At 43.4% G+C, this 21,022-nt stretch overlaps 1 protein-coding gene across 2 annotated transcripts in view; it reads right to left on the bottom strand.

The window, feature by feature from the left end:
* Positions 1-1,496: 1,496 nt before the first annotated feature.
* The window catches only part of usp33 (ubiquitin specific peptidase 33), a 30,801-nt gene continuing 11,275 nt past the window's right edge, over positions 1,497-21,022 (bottom strand). The window contains exons 5-24 of one of the 2 annotated variants that reach the window (XM_088926551.1): positions 19,649-19,798; positions 18,634-18,736; positions 18,051-18,120; positions 16,972-17,085; positions 16,007-16,085; positions 14,248-14,674; positions 13,468-13,611; positions 12,478-12,590; positions 11,885-12,057; positions 11,691-11,761; positions 11,391-11,424; positions 10,919-10,964; positions 10,629-10,809; positions 9,634-9,760; positions 8,385-8,554; positions 7,163-7,244; positions 6,925-7,033; positions 5,710-5,812; positions 4,094-4,162; positions 1,497-2,773 (exon numbers count right to left, since the gene is read on the bottom strand). In XM_088926551.1, the coding sequence (XP_088782677.1) occupies positions 2,616-2,773; positions 4,094-4,162; positions 5,710-5,812; positions 6,925-7,033; positions 7,163-7,244; positions 8,385-8,554; positions 9,634-9,760; positions 10,629-10,809; positions 10,919-10,964; positions 11,391-11,424; positions 11,691-11,761; positions 11,885-12,057; positions 12,478-12,590; positions 13,468-13,611; positions 14,248-14,674; positions 16,007-16,085; positions 16,972-17,085; positions 18,051-18,120; positions 18,634-18,736; positions 19,649-19,798 (2,523 nt within the window). In that variant the 3' untranslated portion in view covers positions 1,497-2,615. The remainder of the gene's footprint in view (positions 2,774-4,093; positions 4,163-5,709; positions 5,813-6,924; positions 7,034-7,162; positions 7,245-8,384; positions 8,555-9,633; positions 9,761-10,628; positions 10,810-10,918; positions 10,965-11,390; positions 11,425-11,690; positions 11,762-11,884; positions 12,058-12,477; positions 12,591-13,467; positions 13,612-14,247; positions 14,675-16,006; positions 16,086-16,971; positions 17,086-18,050; positions 18,121-18,633; positions 18,737-19,648; positions 19,799-21,022) is intronic. The other variant, XM_088926552.1, reaches the window with a different exon arrangement.

Genomic DNA, 21,022 nt, shown 5'->3' with positions numbered 1-21,022 from the left:
AGCAGGGTTGCCACAAGCATATCCTTAAACAAAATTCCTGTTTAAATTTTAGTTGTCCATAACAGTAAATAAGGGTGGCACAACTGACTTTTTGTTATCTCTATTGTTCGTGCCATTCATATTTTTGCAGCTCACTTCCTTGTACATTAGAGTTGTGACCATTTTGTGTAGAAATAGAACGACTCATGCTTACCTGTTCCTTCTTTCTGAACCCCCAGGCACACTTACACGCTCTTTCCAGATTTAAAAGTTTCAGTTTCTGCTGTAACTTTCATGAAACGGGGAGCAAACGTCACATTCCACACGATCGTAGGTCTTCTTTTCAGTTTCCTGCCTGCATAGTATCTTCTGTAAATACCCAGCATTCCTCTCACTTTATTCAGATTAAATAAAATCACCTGAGTCAAGGTGTGGATTGATTTGAATTTCCCTAGAAAAGGGCAGAATTTTACCTACAATTTCAAAATTTGTCCAGAATACAGATTTCGCAGTAAATGCAAAAGAAGGCAGTAAAAAAATGTTCTCTTACATCAAGCCATTTCGTATAAAATGGGAGTCTCAACTTACATCTGTGAATCAAAATAATTACACATTTAATTTGTGTGGTTGAATGATTATCTTCACCACAAATATATCTTCTCATGATTTCCAGGCCAGCATGCAAACTTGTGTCCATGACTTTATCCCGACTTGTTCTGGCATTTAGTCTTGGTTATAAAGCTATCAATTCATTTCTTCTCTGGACACAACAACGCCCTGCGGAGCTTTTCCAAAGCTGGTGACTCGGCTGGTGAGATTCAGGGAGCCTTTGGCGTTCAGCTCAGGAAGTGAAAGCCGATTGTTGCATGGCATCGAGACACCGATGCTGACCTAAGAAGAAATTTGGCCATATCTTACCACTAGCTACGCATTTTAAGGTGAGAAAGCTTTTGACTCGCTCTTAACCATGCGGTAACAATTCCAGTTTGGTTTCTTTGAGCTATATTAAAGCTGCTCAGAGCAGTGGCCTCTGTACCCGATTATCATATCCCCCCAAGACTGGCACAATAGATGCAGTGCATGCAGGGAAGACTGCTAACAGAACATCAGCTTGACAAATAAATGTACACGAAAGCTTCCATTAAATATATGAGCAAAATGAATGGAAAGAAAGGGCTCCTGTGGTGTTTTTGTACAGCTCACGGATCAGCTGTTATGCTATCTTGACATTGCCAGGGTAATCTAATCCACATTTGTATCACTCGCAGTACACTGGCTACGTAGAGGACTCTGCACAGCCTTTCCTACATTTGTAGCTGCGTCCATGGGAAATGTTTCAGGGTTTTAATCCGACTGCTTCATGCATCCCTGTGCCTTGTGTGAAGAAAGCAGAAAGCCAGCGTAGCATCATAAAAGTGACATTGCTTATCTGTCCAATGAATGTGTTCTTTTTAGTTTAATCCATTACACTGAAAGCATGTTACTATCAGCTAATCAATAACTGTAAAGCATAAGAGTCTGATCACACTTTTTATTGAAGAGCCTGGTTTTCAGATTTTTTAAGGTTATAATAGCATCAACCAATGACAGAACATACTGTATTTACCTGTTATGAAGCATTCCATGTGTATTTTTTCCCCCCAAGTACAAAAGAGCACCTTTCAAATTACCTTCCCAGCTTCTTAACACAGAAAACCATCATGCCCATGTACATAAAAGAATGCCTTTTTTTCCCAAAATAGCATCAAATAAAAATCCCTGGATCTGAATAAATCATTATGTATTCTGTACATATATCTTCACAGACGGGACAGAAAGTTTTTGCTTAAGTGTACAATATGTTGCATTTACATGCAGATGAATGCAATCAAAGAAAAGTTGTAAAAGTACAAACCTGTTTAAAACCTGTTCTCTTTTGTGCACAGCCTTTCTTTATAGCCCCGCCCTTGAGCTGGCGTGTTTCTCACAAAAGACAACTTATTAGATTTAATCCATTATAGGATAAATAAAAATAAAACAGTAGGACTTAACATAAGTACTTCATGTACTGGTACATTCAAAATATATCAGGCATCACTTGTGTGAGCATGCTGTTTCTTTGTCACAATACAGTGCAAAACAGTTCTTTCCTGAGACTACTTAGTAAGTACTTAGTATCCCTTGATAACCTTAAAATTTGTGTCATTTTTGAAAACCTTTTAGCTATCCGTTTTTGGTTTTTTAACCACTCTCTAAGACAGTATTTCATAAAGAGATTTACTTCTAAAATGACTACTATGGTATGCATCGCATTTTTTACAGTTTGAAGTACATAATCGGAGTTTAAATACAAGGGCTGGTTTTTAATCTATTTGATTTACAAAAAAACACCATTTATAACTTCTTCTGCACAGTAGGTCAACACACTTGTTTAATCACAGCCTGTTAGTCTAAACTACTGTCTTCAGTGGCAAAAGAAACTTCTATACAAATACAGTACTTCTTTTGTCGTGTACTTATTCCATCGATTGTCAAAAATAACAATGCCCATATAATTTAAAAAAAAAGAAAAATGACGACATCCTTCCAAAATGTTTAAAAAAATGCTTGTCGAGTGCAAAAAAGGGGTGCGTTTATTTTCTCTCGCAGCGCAGGAATTACACAGAACGGGTCTCCACCTCTATCTTCTCTTCTGCATGGGAGAGCTCGGAGTCCTGGTGTGCAACGCTCGGCCGCAGAGTCACGTCCGGGCCCCCCCCGTAGATCGAATGCAAGAAGTTCCAGGTTTCTTCGGAGATCTGTCCCGAATCCGCCCCTGTAAATTCAGCACACAGTGAGAGAAGGTCACGGTCCTGCCCCCGTGAGAGCACAAAACTCCACCTCCAACTCCACCGTGCCTTGCTTTCAAGCTTAACACCAGCTCCAGTTCTTATAAACCCGAGCTCTGGTGACCAGAATCACAACGGGCAGCCCCTGGACATGCTCCCCTTCTATTCACCAGGCTGTCTTTGCAACGTAGCAGATGAGGACACAAGAGTGCCAGCGCGGGACGGGGAATCTCTAACAGGGGTGGCAACCCCCGATTCCGGAGAGCTGAAGTTTTCTTGGGGGGCATTTGTTTCAAGACCTTGAGAAATTAAGGAATAAGTTAACGAGCTTAGTCAGTCAACAGTGACATTGGTTCCAAGTATTTAACCCCTGGTGATTATGAAGAGCTATAAAAACCTACTAGGCTATGGCTCTCCACAAGAACAGCATGGTTAGCCCCGGACACTGCTGCACAGGGGAAAAAGTAAAAACCTCTGTACACAACTAATCCTACTGTGCCTTACTGACTACAGGAACTTTTTTGTTTAACTGACATGATGATTAATTATTGGGTTGCACAAGAAAGATCTTCGAAAAGATCCTCAAATTTCTATTTCAATCGAAAATGATTTCCTTGACTGAAAATCATTTTCAATCAGCAGAATTTTTTTTTTTAGCTACCTCAGGCCCCCACAAGATTGAACACCGCAAGATTAAAAGAATGATCCCCATGGCTTTAAAAAAAAAATAGAATAAATAATGTGAATAAATAAAATAGTGTGTTTTTTGGGGCGTCTCGGCTCACAGGGGAGAAGCACAGTCGGGTGTTTCCGACTCGCTCACCTCTGGGCCACCTTCGACACGTCACAAGCAGGCCAGTCCCATGCAGGGTGTCTAGCACCCAGCACTGGAGAGGAGCGTCCCTCACCGACTGTCCGGTGGCCACAGGGGTCACAGGCAGAGCCCTGGCTGACCAATCCCATCCTACACTCTGCTGCACTCGCTCATCAATCAATGAATCGCTTAATCAATTGAGAGGCTCTACTTAAGGAATCTAGGACACACTAGGCAGCTGACATAACCAGGGCTCGAACCCGTGATCGCAGAGCACCAGCTGTGCTCGGGTGGGCACCTTTAATTCATTCAAAGACGGAGATTGAGCTGATTTAACTAATTACGCCTATCCCCACTACAGCTGCAACGGGCATTTCTGAAAATGCTCCAGTCGGCAGAGTCATGGGAAGAGAGCGGAGTGTCCCTTCGCGCAACAAAATAAAAAATGAAGCCAGCAAAGCTGAGCAGTGTCTGACAGGAGCTGAGTCATAACCTTGTTTCAGTGTGATGTGCCCATTCTTATTCACAGCGATCTTGGTGTTATCAATTGGCCCAGGAGGATCTAAAGGAAAAGACAAAAACAAGTTCGCTTTGAAATACTTACGATTGATACTACTGTTTTAACAGCAGTGTGTGCTCACCTATTAAGAACAGAATATACAATAGGAACGACAAGCTTTCATTCAAGTTGCACTGAAAGGAAACAATCAAAGCCTACATTAAAATGTCTAATGTGCTTCTCATCTCAATGCAACTCAGATTAGGTTTTAAATCACAAGAGCAAAATGCTGGGGAGAAAACAGCAGGTGATAGAATCACAATCATAAAAATGCTCTGAATAATATGTAAGTATTGGAAGTACATGAAAAAAGGGAACTTAAAATGAATAATCAATTACTACCCTCAGGACATGCTGTATTTGGAACAACAAATGTTATGAGCAATTTAATAGGGCACTTAATCTAATGGGCACATTTCTGGTGTACAATTTACTTCAGTACATCATTTCAAAATATTTACATAGTGCTTTTCATGTGGAATCAATAGATTCAAATGGAACTAGTAAATGCCATGTGTTACCAATTACAAAGGTTTGCATTCAGACTTTTTTAGATTCTAAAACCCTATTCTCCGAGTCATAAGGACAAAGGTATTGCATGTTATACAGGGTGGATGACATTTTCAGAGCTCAGTTTTGAAAGGGCAGTCATCAACACACCGTGCAGTTGTAGATGGGTGGACAAAGATATATGCTTGACGAAAAGTAGCTGTGAGGTGCCAGTGTAACGCAGAACTTTATAAACTTTACATTTAATTTTGCAACAGAATAATTTTGAAATAATCTGCTTCAGACAAACAAGGAAAGAAGTGGATTCTGCACTTCTCCATTAAAACATTAACCACAACCTTTACTCAGACTAATGACTGAAATACAGCTTTGGACAATTCCTGTTTTATAAGTTTACCGTGAGAATGTCTTCAGCCTTCAGCAGTACCAAACAATACTAATAAATAGTGCCATTTTTTAGACCATTATCTTTAAGGCTATATACGGACACAATGCTGCTGGGAATAATGAGCAGGATCACATTTGAAGGAACATTAAGCTCGAAATTTAAAAACATATGGCTACAAAATTCCTGTCTTTACAGAACAGCATTGAAACCATTAAAACAATTACACAGCCATTTGCCATAAAAAAATTGCATTATAATCTACCCCAAAAGAAATGTGCAGAATACCGATGAAGAATCTGGCTTTGGACAAACGGGAACGACTGAGGACCGATGCCGAACCAGTAACAGCTGCACTAAAAGAATTTCAGGGCTGGCTGATCGACGAGACCCTGGCTGCGTGTGCACGTTACAGAAACGGTCTAACAGTCTCAGGGCTTACGGATACGGACAGCATGAGGAACGGCAAGGTCTCACGAAAAGATGCAGCAGAACCGCCTGTCGACGAGGGAGCCTTGGCTATTTATAACCTGCTTTCAAGAGGGAAAGTGAAGCAGAAGCTCAGAGTTTCATGCCGGCTAATTTATTATTTGAAAGACGTGGCAAGTGTGAAGCTCAGCAGATGCGGAGGCAGGGGTTTTTATGAGGGACTCACCATTGTCCTTGCCTTTGACGAAGCCCTCCCACTCTCTGAACCACTGCATGCTGATGCAGTAAATGACTGCAGGGGCTTCCTCTTCCTGGAAGGCTTTGTTCAGCTGTTGACAGAAATGGATCTATTATGTTTGGCAGTGTTTATGACAAGAACTGGCAGTTTCCTTATCTCTGCGTTTGTGGTGAGGCTAGGAGGGGTGGGGTGGGGGGTTTCAAGGCTACAACAAAAGGTTATTGTTCCTTTAAATATATTATATTAACACCTAAAGGAAAGAATTAAGAAATGCCCCCACCCATCTTTGGTTCAAAACATGGGTGAAAACCTAGAATTAAATATGTACAGTCTTGCAGGATACTGTTCAACGGATTTTGTTTCCCCTTCTTGGAATAAATGAAATATAACACTGATAAAACACAGTTATTAAAATAACCCAAAAGAGCATACATATTTTGTAGGGCAAAAGTTAGTGGGCTTTAATATTTCACTCCAAAATTCTATAACATGAACAGCACCAGAAAGGCTAATTACAACACGTTTTAGTCCGATTACTTAAACCTTCAACAGAGGAATAAAGGAAGTCCATTTTATCTTTGATTTTGTCACGTTTGTTTTGGTTTCAGGACAGTTCAGCTCACAACAGGTTAAAGCCAGTAAACCTGCTGCCAAGAATTATTAACGGACCTTTTTGTTTTAGGACAGACATTTTGATCTTTTATCATGCGAGCAGTTCAAAGTATCTCAAAGGATATATCTTCCAGCATAGCAGGATCACGGCACAGGAATCTTAAACAGCGAAGACAGGATGAGAGAGCTGCCCTACCAATTACCCTCTCTGTTCTCTGCCTCAGTTCTGAAGGAGGCTGTTGGCCAACTTCTTTAAAATGCTGAGAAAACAAAACCCACTGCACTGCACTGCCATATAAAGAGGGCTCACACCTGCTACACTTGCCAGCGCTCCTTACTGAGGGCTATGGTAATTTTCACACTGCTAAAAGCTTCACAGTGCTATTGATCAAATGGACCACTTGCCTCACTGCCCTATTAAACAAAAAGTTCTCCAGATTGCTTTGTAGTTTCCCAACCAAGTAATGCAGATGGGCTTTAATATTTCACTCCAAAACTCAATACATTATCATGCATTTTCATGAACAGCACCAGAAAGCCTAATTATGATGTTTCAGTCTGACTGAAGTTAATTTGCCAAAAAAAGCATACCCGAACAAACATATCCAGCTCTGTTTTTCTTCTTTTTTCGAGCTTCTCTATCTCAGTCTGGCACGTGTGACACACATAAAGATGGTTAACAGCTGGACCTCCACCATACCTTGGGAAAAAAAAAAGAGGAAACATGATCAGAGACAGACCCAGGTTTTTCAATGCTGACAGAGACAAGCACATCGAGGGCTTGTCCGCAAACTGCTGGCACAGAGAGCCACAGTGGCAGAGGCCTCACCTGCTGTACAGATAGTCCCAGACATTCTGGGGAAGCATTAAAACAAGGTCCTCGATGTAGGAAGCTTTGTGAGGTGGCACACCTGCAGAGAACACAAGGAGCGCACACATGAAAGGCTGCAGGATATCTCAGGAAAAGGTAACCAGCCATCGTCATGAAGGCACTTATTTCTGGTGAGGGTCACGTAAATCCGAAGCCTGTCCTTGAAATACAGGGAGGAAGGTGGAATAAGTTCCTAGGCGGCACAGGACTCCATCCCAGAGCACACACATACACAATTTATAGACCCAAAAAAACCATGCCATCAAACATACAGACAGTGGGTACCAGCAAAGTTCTTCTTAATGTGTCACTCAATCTTGTGCTGTGTGAACTGATCTCTAAGATCCTAGGTAAGCACAAGAGAACACAGATACCACTGAACAACAGATACCCCTGAATTGTTTTGGGTTTTTTTCAGCTACTGAGTAAACTACATTACTGTCACAGTAAATGGATAATAAGTAGCAATGTCAAGCTTGGCATGATCAAATTGTAAAGTACATATATTTTGTGGTGTTCGACATGTATTGCTTGCAGGCTTTGCACTTCAGATAGACACTAGTTACCAACAGGTTCTGCTCAAAGTTCTGAAAGAGCTCATGGAGTTATTTAGCTCTGCTTTTTAATCTCCAACCTGAATACAAGTGAGGAACAGAGTAGGTACCGAACAGTAGCTGAAAAGCACAAAAACAATCCGAAACAAACTGCAGGCAGATTGCTTTTTGGCATAGCTTTCAAACAGATGGTTTCAATTTCTTCTTCATTTCAAGTTTACAATCAATGTTTTTGTCTATACACATCATTTAGAAGAGAGCTAAAACAGCTAAAAGAGCTTCGGAAAGCTGCTGCAAGTTTAAGGGTACAGCCAGTAAGCACTTTGTGTGGTCGCATTAAAGGTTTGTCTTCAAAAATTCAGCAAACCCAGCTTTACTTCGGATACATCCTGGAAGAAATTTCAGTTAGCAAGAACCGATAAAGAAATGCATAAAAACTATTCATCGTTGACGATCTCTTGGTTCTGTTATCGTCTTCAATTGTCACGAAACCTCTTTGAGAACTCGCACGCCTGGCCTAAGAGAACTCCAGTCACACTATAACTACTACATTTAGATCCAAGGAAATAAAGGGGGAGGGCATCAGTAAGTGGCGGACAGGAAACGGGAGCTACGTCGTCCGTTACCTCCGTGGGAGCACAGGAAGTCGTTGTTGCAAATGGGTCCCGGCTCCGCAAAGGTCTTGAACTTGCTGAGCCACTGCCTGGAGATGTAGAACTGCAGCAGGCTGGGCTCCAGCATGCTCAGGAGATTGGACACTCTCCGCCTCTCCTTCTGAGCCTCTTCGTTGCTCTTCCTGGCACGACACAGCACCTCCATGAGCACAGCCAACCAAGCCACTCAGGGCAAAGTTTCTCTCGAATGAAGAGCACCACAACACATAAGCACGTACTTGCATGCACGTTGTACGATTACGTAGTGGTACCTCACTGCTCATTTGACCATTTAAAAAAGTAACATTTCACTCAGTTCAAGTCTCGGTGATTCAAGTCACTGTATAAACTACGAAAATGCTACTTTTTAATTTTTAATCACAGAAAAAAAATACCGACATGAATTTCTGAATCCGCATTTCAATGTCAAGATTTTTAACTTTCTATTATGCACTGATCAAAAGAACAAATCAGGAACACCAAAACTTGACACGACAGAAACTGACGTTAATCCAGCTTTTTAAATGGAATTAGATGACCATGAGAGTCCCACAACCCTAAATGGTATGAAGAGGCAAGACCAAATAGTCATTCTCATGAAGTCAGGGCAACTGCAAGCTCTCAACACACTACAAGAAAATGAACAAATGAGAAAGGACCTTTCACCCATATAGGTTTCTCTTTTAGCAGCTACCTGACCTGAGGATCCCATCCAGCCACTTGTGATAAAAGACAGGGTGTTACTGTCAAAAAACATGGCTGTGTAAGCTTCTTCCATGCCTCTGACTTTGTGTGGGAAAAAACGTCTCCTATTACCAATTTTGAACAAACGCCCCACAAGTTCATACTTGGGTCCACCAGATGTCTCTGAAAAAGTCCACCTTGTTGACTTTATATACAGTATGCCTCAGAAGATTGCAAATACCTGAATCAGGTCCCCTCAATGTTATCTGTTCATGCCCAAGAAAATATGGTGGTTTTCTAAACTATGTGCAGAGGAGCAATATTTTATTGTATCTTGTTGACCGAAAGTGCAGAGAACATTCTCAATGATGTCTAACGACTGCGCTTTACAACTATAATATAGATCCCTTGATTTCCCATTTTCTTCTTCTGCTTTAGGATTTGGATACCTGCATGCATGGACATTAAGGGTCATGCGTGTATTTTCTCCTCGGAAGACATTTATCTCAACGCCCCAGCAGAAAGGTCTCCGTCTTACTTGTAAAACAGGACGTAGGCTTCAGCGTTCTGGACAGTCACCTCTGAAACCTCAGTAACACTCTGGTCATCAAACTCGTACCACAAGCCATTGAGGTCATTCCTGCAATATGCTATGTAGTGACCACCTAGAGAGGTCAGAAGGATACAAACAAAAAGGTGTTTTCAACAGTAACAGGGCAGTGCTTAAAGAACCGTTCCGGCGGCACTCCTGACCAAAAGGAAACAGAGCTGCGCTCTGTGCATCAGGGAGTGACCCACATTATCGCATGATTACCTTCAGCATTCACCTTGTCTCAGGGAAAATTAAAACCGATCCATTTCTTCACTGCTCTGTTTAAAAGCATTATAACGCCAAAGAAATTAGTTGCTGGTATTTAAATTTACAGAGGTGGTATGACATACGTGGCCGTATAATCCATAAAACAATGTGTACTGTGACTCATTACCTTGTACAACATACCGTTTTGAAAAATAACATACTTGAAGTGGATAGCTTTACCGAAAGGGAAGCCTTCTAGGGTGTGAGTGGAGGAGATATTCACACAATGTCTAAAATGTATAGCATGTATAAAAATGTGCTGTATATGTTCAAGGACTTCACAGTTCAAGGAGCTGTGAAGGATGTAATTCTCTTGCTGCCGTTTTTGACAATGAAAACAACACTGTACGTAAACCGTGTAAAAAAAAAAAAAGGATAATGCAATGACCAGTAAAAAAAATACATTTTTAGTGGACCTTTTTTAGGAATGTACCTGAAAAGGCAAATATTTAAACTTGGACTGGTAACTCTTCACTATCAGTAACACAATACGGGAAATAGTACAGTTCATGGTTCATCCACTACAATGAATACTTTTTGGCCATTCTAGTCCTCGATTTAGAACGGAACCCCCATGTTAAACTGCTTAAAAACCATTCAGAAGGGCGCGATCTTGAGGGGGGTAAGTCAGGGGGGCCCTTTTGCCCTGTCCACTGCCCGCCGGTGGAACTCACTGCTGGCAGTGCCATGGTGGCAGATGACCGAGAGCAGGTCGTAGCTGGTGGTCTGCGCCGTGCTGTCTTTGGCCAGGAAGGGCTGCATGTCCAGCCCCTCCAGGGGGAAGGAAACGTGGGTGCCGATTTTGGTGGAGAACATGAGCTCGTGCCTGAATCTCTTCAAGTGGATGCACAAGACCTGTACCGAGACAGCGCGGGAGCTGGGGTTAATGCACTTCCAGGAGCTGCAATCCACATTTATCAGGATTTCTTAAAATCGAATGAAGGCAGATCAACAGAATAAGTACCTCTGGAAGACTCTGTACTTTGCAAAATTTCACTCCATTTCTTAACCTGAAGCAGAAAAAAAAGCCATTACTTTTCTTATCTGTATTTCGTACGAATACTCTGCAAGTTGCAATTAAAAAATTAATGTAGAACTTGGAACTAGAATATCCTACAGTTACTACCGACTGCCTGCTACAACCAGCCAGTAAACGTACATCAGGAAAGGTTGTTCTCTTAATTGTGCATCACAGGTTTCTTATTCAATGACCCTTCCTGTCTACTCCACAGGGAAAGCGAGTAGATAGTTTTTAACTTCAGGAGTGCCCCATGAAAATGATACTATGACTGTAGCAAGACAGTGCAGTGCCACACGATTTTTATCCTCAGCCCTTCTGTGCATACAAATAAACACCAACACACTGATGATAAGAACATGTTTTTGGCCATGAATGGGTGTATAGCGTACTATTAAAACAATCTGCAGTGGCTTACTTTTTGCACTTCTCACAGCTGTACATGTTATCCCCTAAAAAAAAAAGAAAAAACGAAGGTGAAAAATTGAGCAACAGTGTGATGCATTTGCTTTAGTGACATTGTGTAGTTTTTTCCCCCCCAAAGGACACATTAATGAAGAACACGTTCACATTGATTTGATTTCTGTTAACTGTAGTTAATGAAATTTCATTCACTGGCAGTCATTTTGGAACCCATCGTGCAGAACAGCAAATTTCTTCAGTTTCTTGTAGAAAACTTGCCTACTAGAAGACGGGGAGGACTTGAGGCTTCTCTCACCTTTTAGTTCATCCCTTGCAAAAAAGGCAGCTAAGCAGTCTTGCAGTGTAACGACAGGACCCCAAAACCAACTGAGAGGAAAAAATAAGGAAGATTAGTGCCGGAACACGCACATCTTCTACAATGAATAACTAAAGTAATTTAGAAATGCGATGCGAGTTGATAAAGGCGGTTTCCAAGCGCTTGACGGCCACCTTTTGATATATTCCATGACGAAAGCTATCCAGCCCTGAGGAGCATAAGCCTCCCCACATGAGCCGGCTTTGACCAGGGAGGTCTGGTGTGAGGAGGAGTGCAGCTTTGCCAGATCCTCTTTCCCAGGGATAGGCAGGGAGATGTCCTGGAAGGTTTCCAGAGTAACGGACACCTGCAGGGGCAACACGCACAGCGCATCCAATCACATCCATCGCCGCCGCCGCCTCCGCTTCCCACACGCCCCTCAACGCGGCTTTTAAAACTTTACAAGCAAAGGAGCCGCTTCTCCTCGTTTTTTTTTTGCCACACTATTGGATTCAAATAAATGCTAAACAGGAAAGACAATCTTAAAAATAAATGATGTCTAAGATCGACAATGCCATGCCAGAATCATTGGGAAGTGTTACTATGCTTAAAGAACATCATAAACAGAAAAACAGATAGAAAGGTTGTAATATATATTCACAGTTATCGCAGTTAACCAGCTGATTAAATAGGAGCACACTGTATCACTAACGAAACCAGTTATTTTCATATCAGTACGTGTCAGGAGCCATCAAGTCAACATGCTCTTAAAGCCTATCAAACTCACCCGATCACAGGTCAGGCACTGCACAGAGCTGACAATTGTGCCATCAAACACGTCCGAGATCACGCTGCGGTACTTCTTCTGCGTCTTGTTCTTGGGCAGCGAGAATGGCGTAACTGGTTTACAAAACAGAAGCACGATTGGTCTTTCATCGTCGACGGGGAACTTGGCTACTTGAGCTTCCCCCGAAAGTATTTACGGAAGTATATGACTTTCACTGGATCCGTGCAGTTAAACGGACTTTTTGTAGACTTTTTTGACTTTTTTTATTCCTCAGAAGTGGAATCTGATCTTTAATGTCCGGCCCAATGATCTGACACAATGATCTGTAAAGTCAGACAGGCTTAAAAAAAGAATCCAGCCACAATATTTATAATGAGTGTGAAATCAGACTAGACTGTTTACTTTGAGCTGACTGTCATCGACTTGCCAACACAAAGCAGCCTCACTCGGGCATGCCAAAAGTTCTGATTTATCACTAAATGAATTCTGTACTCTTTCAGGACAGATTTCGAGAAGCCACAATTTTCAATTTTCCTCAGCAAGTTACATTTTCTTCAAGCTAACCACCATGTGACATGAAAAACACGAAGTCAGGAAAGGCCATTCATCCCATCTACCCTAGCTGGTAGTTAGCAGGTCCAGCCACTTCGTGAAAGAAACCAGGGTGTCAACTTCAATGACCTAGCTGGAGAGCTTGTTCCATACTCTTAAAACCCCTTAAAGTAAACAAGTGTTCCTCCTTTCAGTTTCAAAGACACCGCCACGCAGTTTGCACCCCCCCTGGTTCATGTTTCGCTGTTCGTCCTGAATGAAAAAGCATCAGACAAGAGCCATTCAAAAAATAAAACGGAGAACGGCCAACCTTTAGAATTAATGAATAACCGATCGTAGTCGTGTACAGTTAACACAAAACAGAGGAGCCGCGTTGACTGCGAAAACAGTCTGTCGCAGTCGGCGCACAGGTCTGGTGGGAAAGTGTACAACAGTCACCTTTCTTGTGTGAAGGGGCCAGGCCTGACCACACGGGGCCAGTTTTAGGAGGACTGCTGGACAGCTTGGCGTTGAATCCTTCATTCGGCATGGGGCTGTGCGATCGGGAGGAGCCGAACGAAGCCGGAACGTCCGGGTAGCAGTCTGCTTAAAGCACGCACAGGAGGAACACCAATGAGCAAACGTTCACACAAGCTCCTCACTTATTCCAGACTCAGAACCCATACAAAAAAAACAAACAAAACCAAAATGAGTTTTGAATTCTATAAAAAGGCATGTTACAGCACGGCAGACTGTAAGAATAATTAAGTTAACACGCAGAGCATTAGCATGTATATGACGGGACGGTAAGAATCCTTTGTGGAATTTCATTACCACAGGTAGACCTCATACGAGAAGACTCCGATCATCAAAAAGCGAGTCGATTGCGGACAAGAATGTTTTTTATACAGGGACTGGCTGCACTTAGGTTCATTTACCTTGTTTCCTACGCCTAACTGGACACGTGACATACAAAAAACATACATCTTTGCCGTGGGCCCAAAAGGCTGCTCTAAAAAACACCGAAGCATTTTGAAACAGTTCTTTGACATCGACCACGCAAGGGACGGTGGCCGAGAACTGCTTCCACCACGTTTAAATGCAGCCATTCACCTTTCGCCCATCACTCCTAAACGCCAATTCTCAACGGGCTCCGACGGGCCCAAGGCTTTCAGCTCCAGCTCGTTTGGAAGACGTTCCCCCCCCGTCGAGCCAGAGGAACGCTCAGAGCATGGTTACCTGAGGCCCGGCTCTGCATGGGCACCTTGACCGCCCCCTGGCTGCTGATGACGGCGGCGGCGGGCTCGGCCGCGGTGTCGATGTCCTTGTCCAGGTCCCCGGAGGAGCCGGCCCGGTACGGCCTGCTGCCGAGGTTCTTCTCCTTCTGCCGGCCCCTGCCGCTCGCCGGGGAGGGCGCCTCCTCCTCGGGGATGAGCATCGCCACCTCGCCGGGCTCCTCCGCGCCGGGCTTGGCCTCGCCCTCGGCCCGGTCGCTGCCTCCGCACGACTCGCAGGACTGGAAGTCGTTGTCGGACTGGCTCCGGTCGTCCTCCGGGCCGTCGTCGGGGGCGAGGGCAGGCGAGGAGGGCTCGTCGGGCTCCACCAGGACCTCCTTCAGCTCCTCGTGCAGCTGGTCCATCAGGCAGCGCAGGAACTCCTGGGAATCCTAGGAAGTTCAGGCACAGACACCACACTCTGCCCACTCTGTCCCAGAGACAACACGCAGCGCCAGGCAGCCGACCACAAAACTAATGTAGAAAACAATCCCAAACCAATTTTTCCCCCCACTTTTCAGCACCTCCTGCAACTCCATTTTTTACACATCTCAGTGAGAAAGACTGCTCTTTCCTTTTAGAAGGCCACTGCAGAACTATTCAACAATACTGCTCAATAACCCACTTTCAAAAAAAAAACAGAGGAAGTAGCATCTGAGTTTCACACTATCTTTTATACCGGTCATGGAATTCTGCTTTTGCCTTCATACGAAGGGGAAATGTCTAGATCTCGGCTTTCTTGAATGTCGCTTTTCACTTCACTGCAGAGCCGGGCTGCAGGACTAACCGCAGATGTTTTGTCTAAAGCGCTCACTGCGCTTGGTTTGTTGTTCCTACGATTGAAATGCTAATTATCTTGAGCGCAGTGTAACTGTGGTGTGACAAATTAATATTCACGAGCTGCTACAACTAAACAAATACAGGCACTTAGAGGAATTCCATCACTGCATCTCAGTGCTCTGAGCATAAATAGCCCTGACTAATTTAGAGTCCATGATTACAGCAGGGAAAGTACAGATAGAGCCATTCGTAATAGCATGTTCATTTTTTTCTTTCAAAAGGATTTTACTGAGAAGCATGAAAAGTTATTACAGATTATAGCAATCTTGTGCTATAACTTGTGAAGTAAATCACAAGTTACTTTTCTCTTCCTGTAAACATAACTGACAACTAAAAGACTTTCTCCTGGATCATAAATTTAGATTTAAAATCAGCTAAATGACTAAAATGAGAAAACACTGTTCTGTTCTGATTTTCTTCCGTCCCCTATGTTTTTATGAGATGAAGATGGCTGGCTTTGCTATATATTTCTATAAACACTTGCCTGGAAATCAAAGATGTAACTCACCTGCCAAAGGCAAACTACAAACCCAAACTTTAAGGGCAGGCTTCCACTATGCAGAGGAAAAAAAACAAATCCTTCCATTCGGTTTGGAGTTTGTTGTCAATTTTATTGAGTGAATGGCAGGTCAAAGCTTTGATCCTGTCTTGGTATTGTGTATACCACGTGGTATGAGAAGTTTTGAATTAATCAAGGACCTAGTTAATCAAGGACGCAACGACTGTAAAGAAACTAATAAGGCCGTGATTTTAAAGAACTCCTCGTTAAGGATTTATTCATTATAAACAGGTTTTAATTGAAGGAAATAAAAAAATAAAAAAATTGATAATTACTTTGTTCATTTTGTATAATAAGTTATTTAGGGAGTATAATTACAACTCACCTGCTGTGAATATCCGCGGAACAATGGATTGATTGCTTTTATTCCCTGGAATAAACTTGTTGGCACTACATACCCAGGCCTGCAAGGCAATAAAATGCACAAATAAACATTTCAAAATTGGGCAGTTACCTAATGGTTTAAACAGCTGCATTTAATTACACTCAGATAATAAATCAGATAATAAACTGCTGTGTTATTTCCATGATCTCCTAAATGAACGCACATTTAAGTTGTCTTGGATGAAATCAAATAATTATATGACTATAAAATATATCTAGAGGTGGTCAACCCAGAAGATTTTGTATTAAATATCTGAAGTTGGCTAGCCACAAGGATGTTTACATTTTCTACAGTTTGAGGTCCATAACTGCTCATGATCAATGAATGAGCAAATCACCATAACCCTAAACCATTAAGACAGGGGGGCCAGATTCAAGTATTCAGAAATCACAAACACACTGACAAAGCCAACCCCATGGACGTCCTCATGATCTAAAGTGAAACACAAACCAGTGGGACAGAAGGGTAGAGGTATTCTTAAAGCTGAGAAAAGGAAGCGCATCTTTGACCTAAGGGCTATGAGAATGTGGAGCAGGCTACTCAGCCTGTCGAAGCTGCACCCTGCTTTCGATCAAGAAACAGCTGGATCAGCTCCTCAGATCACTTCACAACCAGCAACCAACAGATCCTCCTCATAGATTGTTCACTTCTCCACTTTTAGAAATCTTGGCACCCTTGCAGCATCCACTTCAGTCATAATAACCCTGTTTTAATAATTGAATCTTACTCAGAAACCCACGTCTTGCAAAGCTGTTTAGCAGTCCCCTGGGGGAGGCCACACAGACAATGCCAAGAGTCTGACTACAGGACAGACCTCGAACCATTCATTCTCACTAAACGGGAGCTACAGACAGTGTGCACTCTGATCATTTCTGCATCTGAAACCTGCGACGTGGGAGGCCAACCTGTTTTTGTGCCAAATGTCCGAGACCAGCTTCTGATAGGTCTTGCACAGAGCAGGCTTCTTCTCCGTCCTCACGAGACCTCCACAGTCAAGGAAAAACTGGGTGAGCGGTGGGCTACAACAGAAGAGGGGACACAAAAAGAGGGAACACATTAAACAAGCAATCTGCAAAAAAAATAACCCCCGTTAGTCATATCTGACAACTGACTGCAGATGACACTAGCTGTGCAAATACATTGTAATTATTGTACATTAATGTAAAGTGTTACACCCTAATGTGCTGATCATCAGGCACTGTAGGATGCACATTTTCAGGAACATCAACGAGCAACATAGCATTAACATTATAAGGCCCATTGTATTAATACAGCTCAGTCGAATCCCTTGAGCTCTGAACCCTGCGATGCACATCCATCTTTCAGTAAGTATAATCTTGCTATCACTCCATATCTGAAAAGATAAAATCTGAATCCCCCAACCACCAAACCACCAGCAGAATGCCTGATGTAGGAAATCTCTGATGCTGCAAATCAAATCCAGTTGTATTCGGTCATAAGACCAATAAGCAAAGCTGAAAGATGATCTTGTTATTGAAGAGAACTTCATCCGATAAGATCAGTGTAGAACTTAAAAGCACTATTAGATTTGCAGTAATTTCATACTGTTGAATGCACTCCTCCTCCCACTAAAAAACAAGACACAAAATGCATGAGCTAGTAATAAACACAGCACTATTTAGTAAAGAGGTTTTAAACAGCTTTAAAGCTTTTTTCACATTCGCAGACTAAAAGAGGGGAAAAAACATCAGCAGATAAGGTCACTGCGATCTGAACAGAGAGACGCAGGCCATGTCACCTCAACCTCTTTTTTCGACGGCTTTATAAAATGAAGCATCTTTTTGCAGAGACACTAATAATATTTCTGATATTCCCTCCTGGTCCTGGGAGGCCACCTTGTTTTTGGTTTTCATTCCACCTTGGATGCTTCATCACACACTTTGTTACCAATAAAAACTAGTGGAGTTCTGGGAGCGGGCTTGAACATCACTGGCAGCAGACTGAGCTGAGGAGCCCCACCTACCAGTTTGAAAGTGCCTGAAGAGCTGCGTTCATATAGCACGTGTTCCCAATGTTCTTTAATCCAGTGAGGCCTGGAAGGAAACGCAAATGTTGAGAGATCAGTTAAAATCAAATGCTGAACTGTACAGCAGGAAACTGTAATTCATACTGTAAAGCATAAGATGGGACTTTTAAACAGCGTCTGCATCTGTTCTGCTCCTTGCTACATGGAAATATCTCACTTCAATTTTTCCCACCAGCAGCATCTAGGACAATCAGTATTAGAAGAACAGAAGGTAATTAAGTTCATGGTTATGACAGAGCCAAAAGGACAGTAATTAAATGTGCAGTTAATGTGTTACTGAAGAGCAGTCAGCACAGACACCATGAGTTTGATGCAGAATGCCACTGCAGCTACACTGCTGATACAAGCGATCGCGACAACGGTAAGCACTGCTGTGGTCTGGTGCTAGTGGGATGGACTACTGGTTTACCTCAATAGGAATCTGGCCTGACAGTCTGAATCACCTGCACTGGCAAACTAGGAGCTGGAGCCACTACAATGTTTTGCAGTCACATGCAGCAGTGATGAGCAACAGCTATACCTCTTGTTCTGAACTCATCCTCCTCTTCCATCTCTGTATCTAGGTCATCACAGACAGCTGCCTGGGGAATCCTCAATCCTGGGCTCCCAGGGACTTTCACATCCTGACACCAGAGAGACACGGAGAACACAGCCACATTACGGCGCATCCACATCCACAACAAAACAGACTAGAGAAAAAAGCAAAATTAAGCCTGCATGTATGCACATACTGTACTTGTGAGGAACTGAATACCCTTTTTCCCTAACATTTAAACACTGTATACCCAGAACAGAAACTATTCCAGACACGTTGCCCACGACAGACTGTGGTTTCACATACACTATCGCATATCAGTTGCAATCAAGCACACTTCACCACTGAAACTATCATGATCCCAGAATTGAAGAAAAAAAAATTCAACCAACAGGCAAGAAATGAATGTGAAAAGGAAGCGCCAATCGATCCCAAAGAGGCACAAACATCATGAAATAATAATGGATCAGGCTTCAAGATCTGCACAGCCAAGCCGGCATGCGGTCTGTGTGGGTGTGTGAGTGGTGTCAAAAGACACCAACTCCACAGCCTCTTCAGAACGCCATGTGATCCAGAGTCAGGAGGCTCTGCACAGAGAGCACTGGCCCGATCCAAGGCCCGGAGTTGAAGGTACTGTAGTTGGAGGCTGAGCATCTCCATCTGAAAAGGCTGTGAAATAGCGAGATTCCCTGTATTTTTTACACAGCCAACAAAATGGCTAGGTCTAAATTTCATAACTGCCTTCCCCCCTCCTCCCCCCTTTCAGGTCAGCAATTAATAACCACTCGTTTATCACTGAGAGACTTACACAGATGATGGGGGAGGGAGGGGTGAACTCAACCACACACAAGCAGACTTGGGGTCATACTTCCTAAAAGAAGGATGGGGCTGACGGGGTCGCTCGGGGGGGGGGGGGACACCCCAGTTCCAATGCCTCAGTCACTCGGCCAGCCTGCCTCTCCTCCAGCGCACGAGCACGCAGCGGTTTCAAGGGGCCTACCTGGCTGCAGGTGTGCAAGGGGGAATGGGGCTTGGCCGACGGGGCTGGGGAGCGGGGTCCCAGCTTCCTCTCCAGAAACACCTCCTTCCCGCAGGCGTAGCACCACACGCGCAGAGTGGTCAGGTTCACCGTCAGGTTGTGCCGCGCGTCCTGGCGAAACAGAGGGGCGTCAGCACCACGGTCCAGGCCCGTGCACCTGGCCGCTAGGTCCTGAGGTCGTGCTGCCGAAGCTCAGCTCTCCTAAAGGAACGAAGCTGAAACCGCCGCCGGGCCTCTCCATGGTCTTCGCTACTGCGGTTTTTGATCATGTCTGTAGGGGCCACCTCCACAAACCAGAGCCTTTGGTTAGTAGCCCCGGCAGTGGGAGCCCCCCAGACGAAAGGGAACTGATGAGTTAAGGCTCGACTCCCTCATTCTCATTCCCGGACAGATCGGCGGTTGACCGCCGCGCTCAGCTATTCGACGGACCACTATTATTGAAGCCGCCGCACAGGAAATTAATTAAGAAATACTGTGAGCTTGCAGAAACAAAACGGATTACGTACGCACTCTGTACCCCCACAAAACACATCCGATGTATGCCAGCTACCACGGTTAGTTCAGCTGTCTGGGAAACTGGTCATAAAGTTAGCATTCCTTCCCCCTGAAGGATAAAAAAAACACTGGCAAAAAGCACTGTGTGGAATCAGAACCCTGCAATTATAAATTCCACCTCTGACTGCAATACAGCGACAGCCTGTAAACCAGCCCTTGAAATACACTGAAACTGCAGCTTCAGGCCAACTCAGCCTGCCCAGTAACCCCAGCAGCACAGGCACAGGGCTCAGGAGCCAGGACCCCAGCAGATGCAAGAATACATTATTAATGAATCACAATTAGCTTTCGAGACATTAACATTAATGCTTAACGTGAGGCAAATATTTTTGACCGGGGCGTGTTGTGAAACGTTTATTAAGAACCTTTGCCATAGAAGGGGGTTAACACCTCTTGTTTCTCGAAAATCCTGTCTGAGAGAGAGAAGTGGTTTGGAGAACCACCAAAAATAACAAGCTGCTATTTTTCTCATTTCTTTTAACGACAAATTAATTCTGCCCTCTTCCCTGCAAGCCCTTACAAGCTGCTTTTCACCCCTGAAATAGAGTGTCGGCTTAATCTGAAGAGCTACGTAAAACTGCACCAGAAAATACTAGACTTTTGAATTGTTCGCCTATTGCAGCTTCTGTAACACACCACAGTTTTTTTATACTACTGTTATGCACATTTCCGACTACTGCAATTAAGCACACGTTGTTCAAGAAAACTGGGCTGAACCCAAAAGCTGCAGCAATCCCGATTAAGAGTCATGAGTTCATTTATAAAGGGGTTCCCTTTGAC

Source organism: Atractosteus spatula, chromosome 11 (assembly GCF_055471065.1).
Source record: "Atractosteus spatula isolate fAtrSpa1 chromosome 11, fAtrSpa1.hap1, whole genome shotgun sequence".
NCBI classification, from domain to species: Eukaryota; Metazoa; Chordata; class Actinopteri; order Semionotiformes; family Lepisosteidae; genus Atractosteus; species Atractosteus spatula.
Note: the sequence above shows the minus strand (reverse complement) of the source record. Positions and strands in the feature narration are given on the sequence as shown.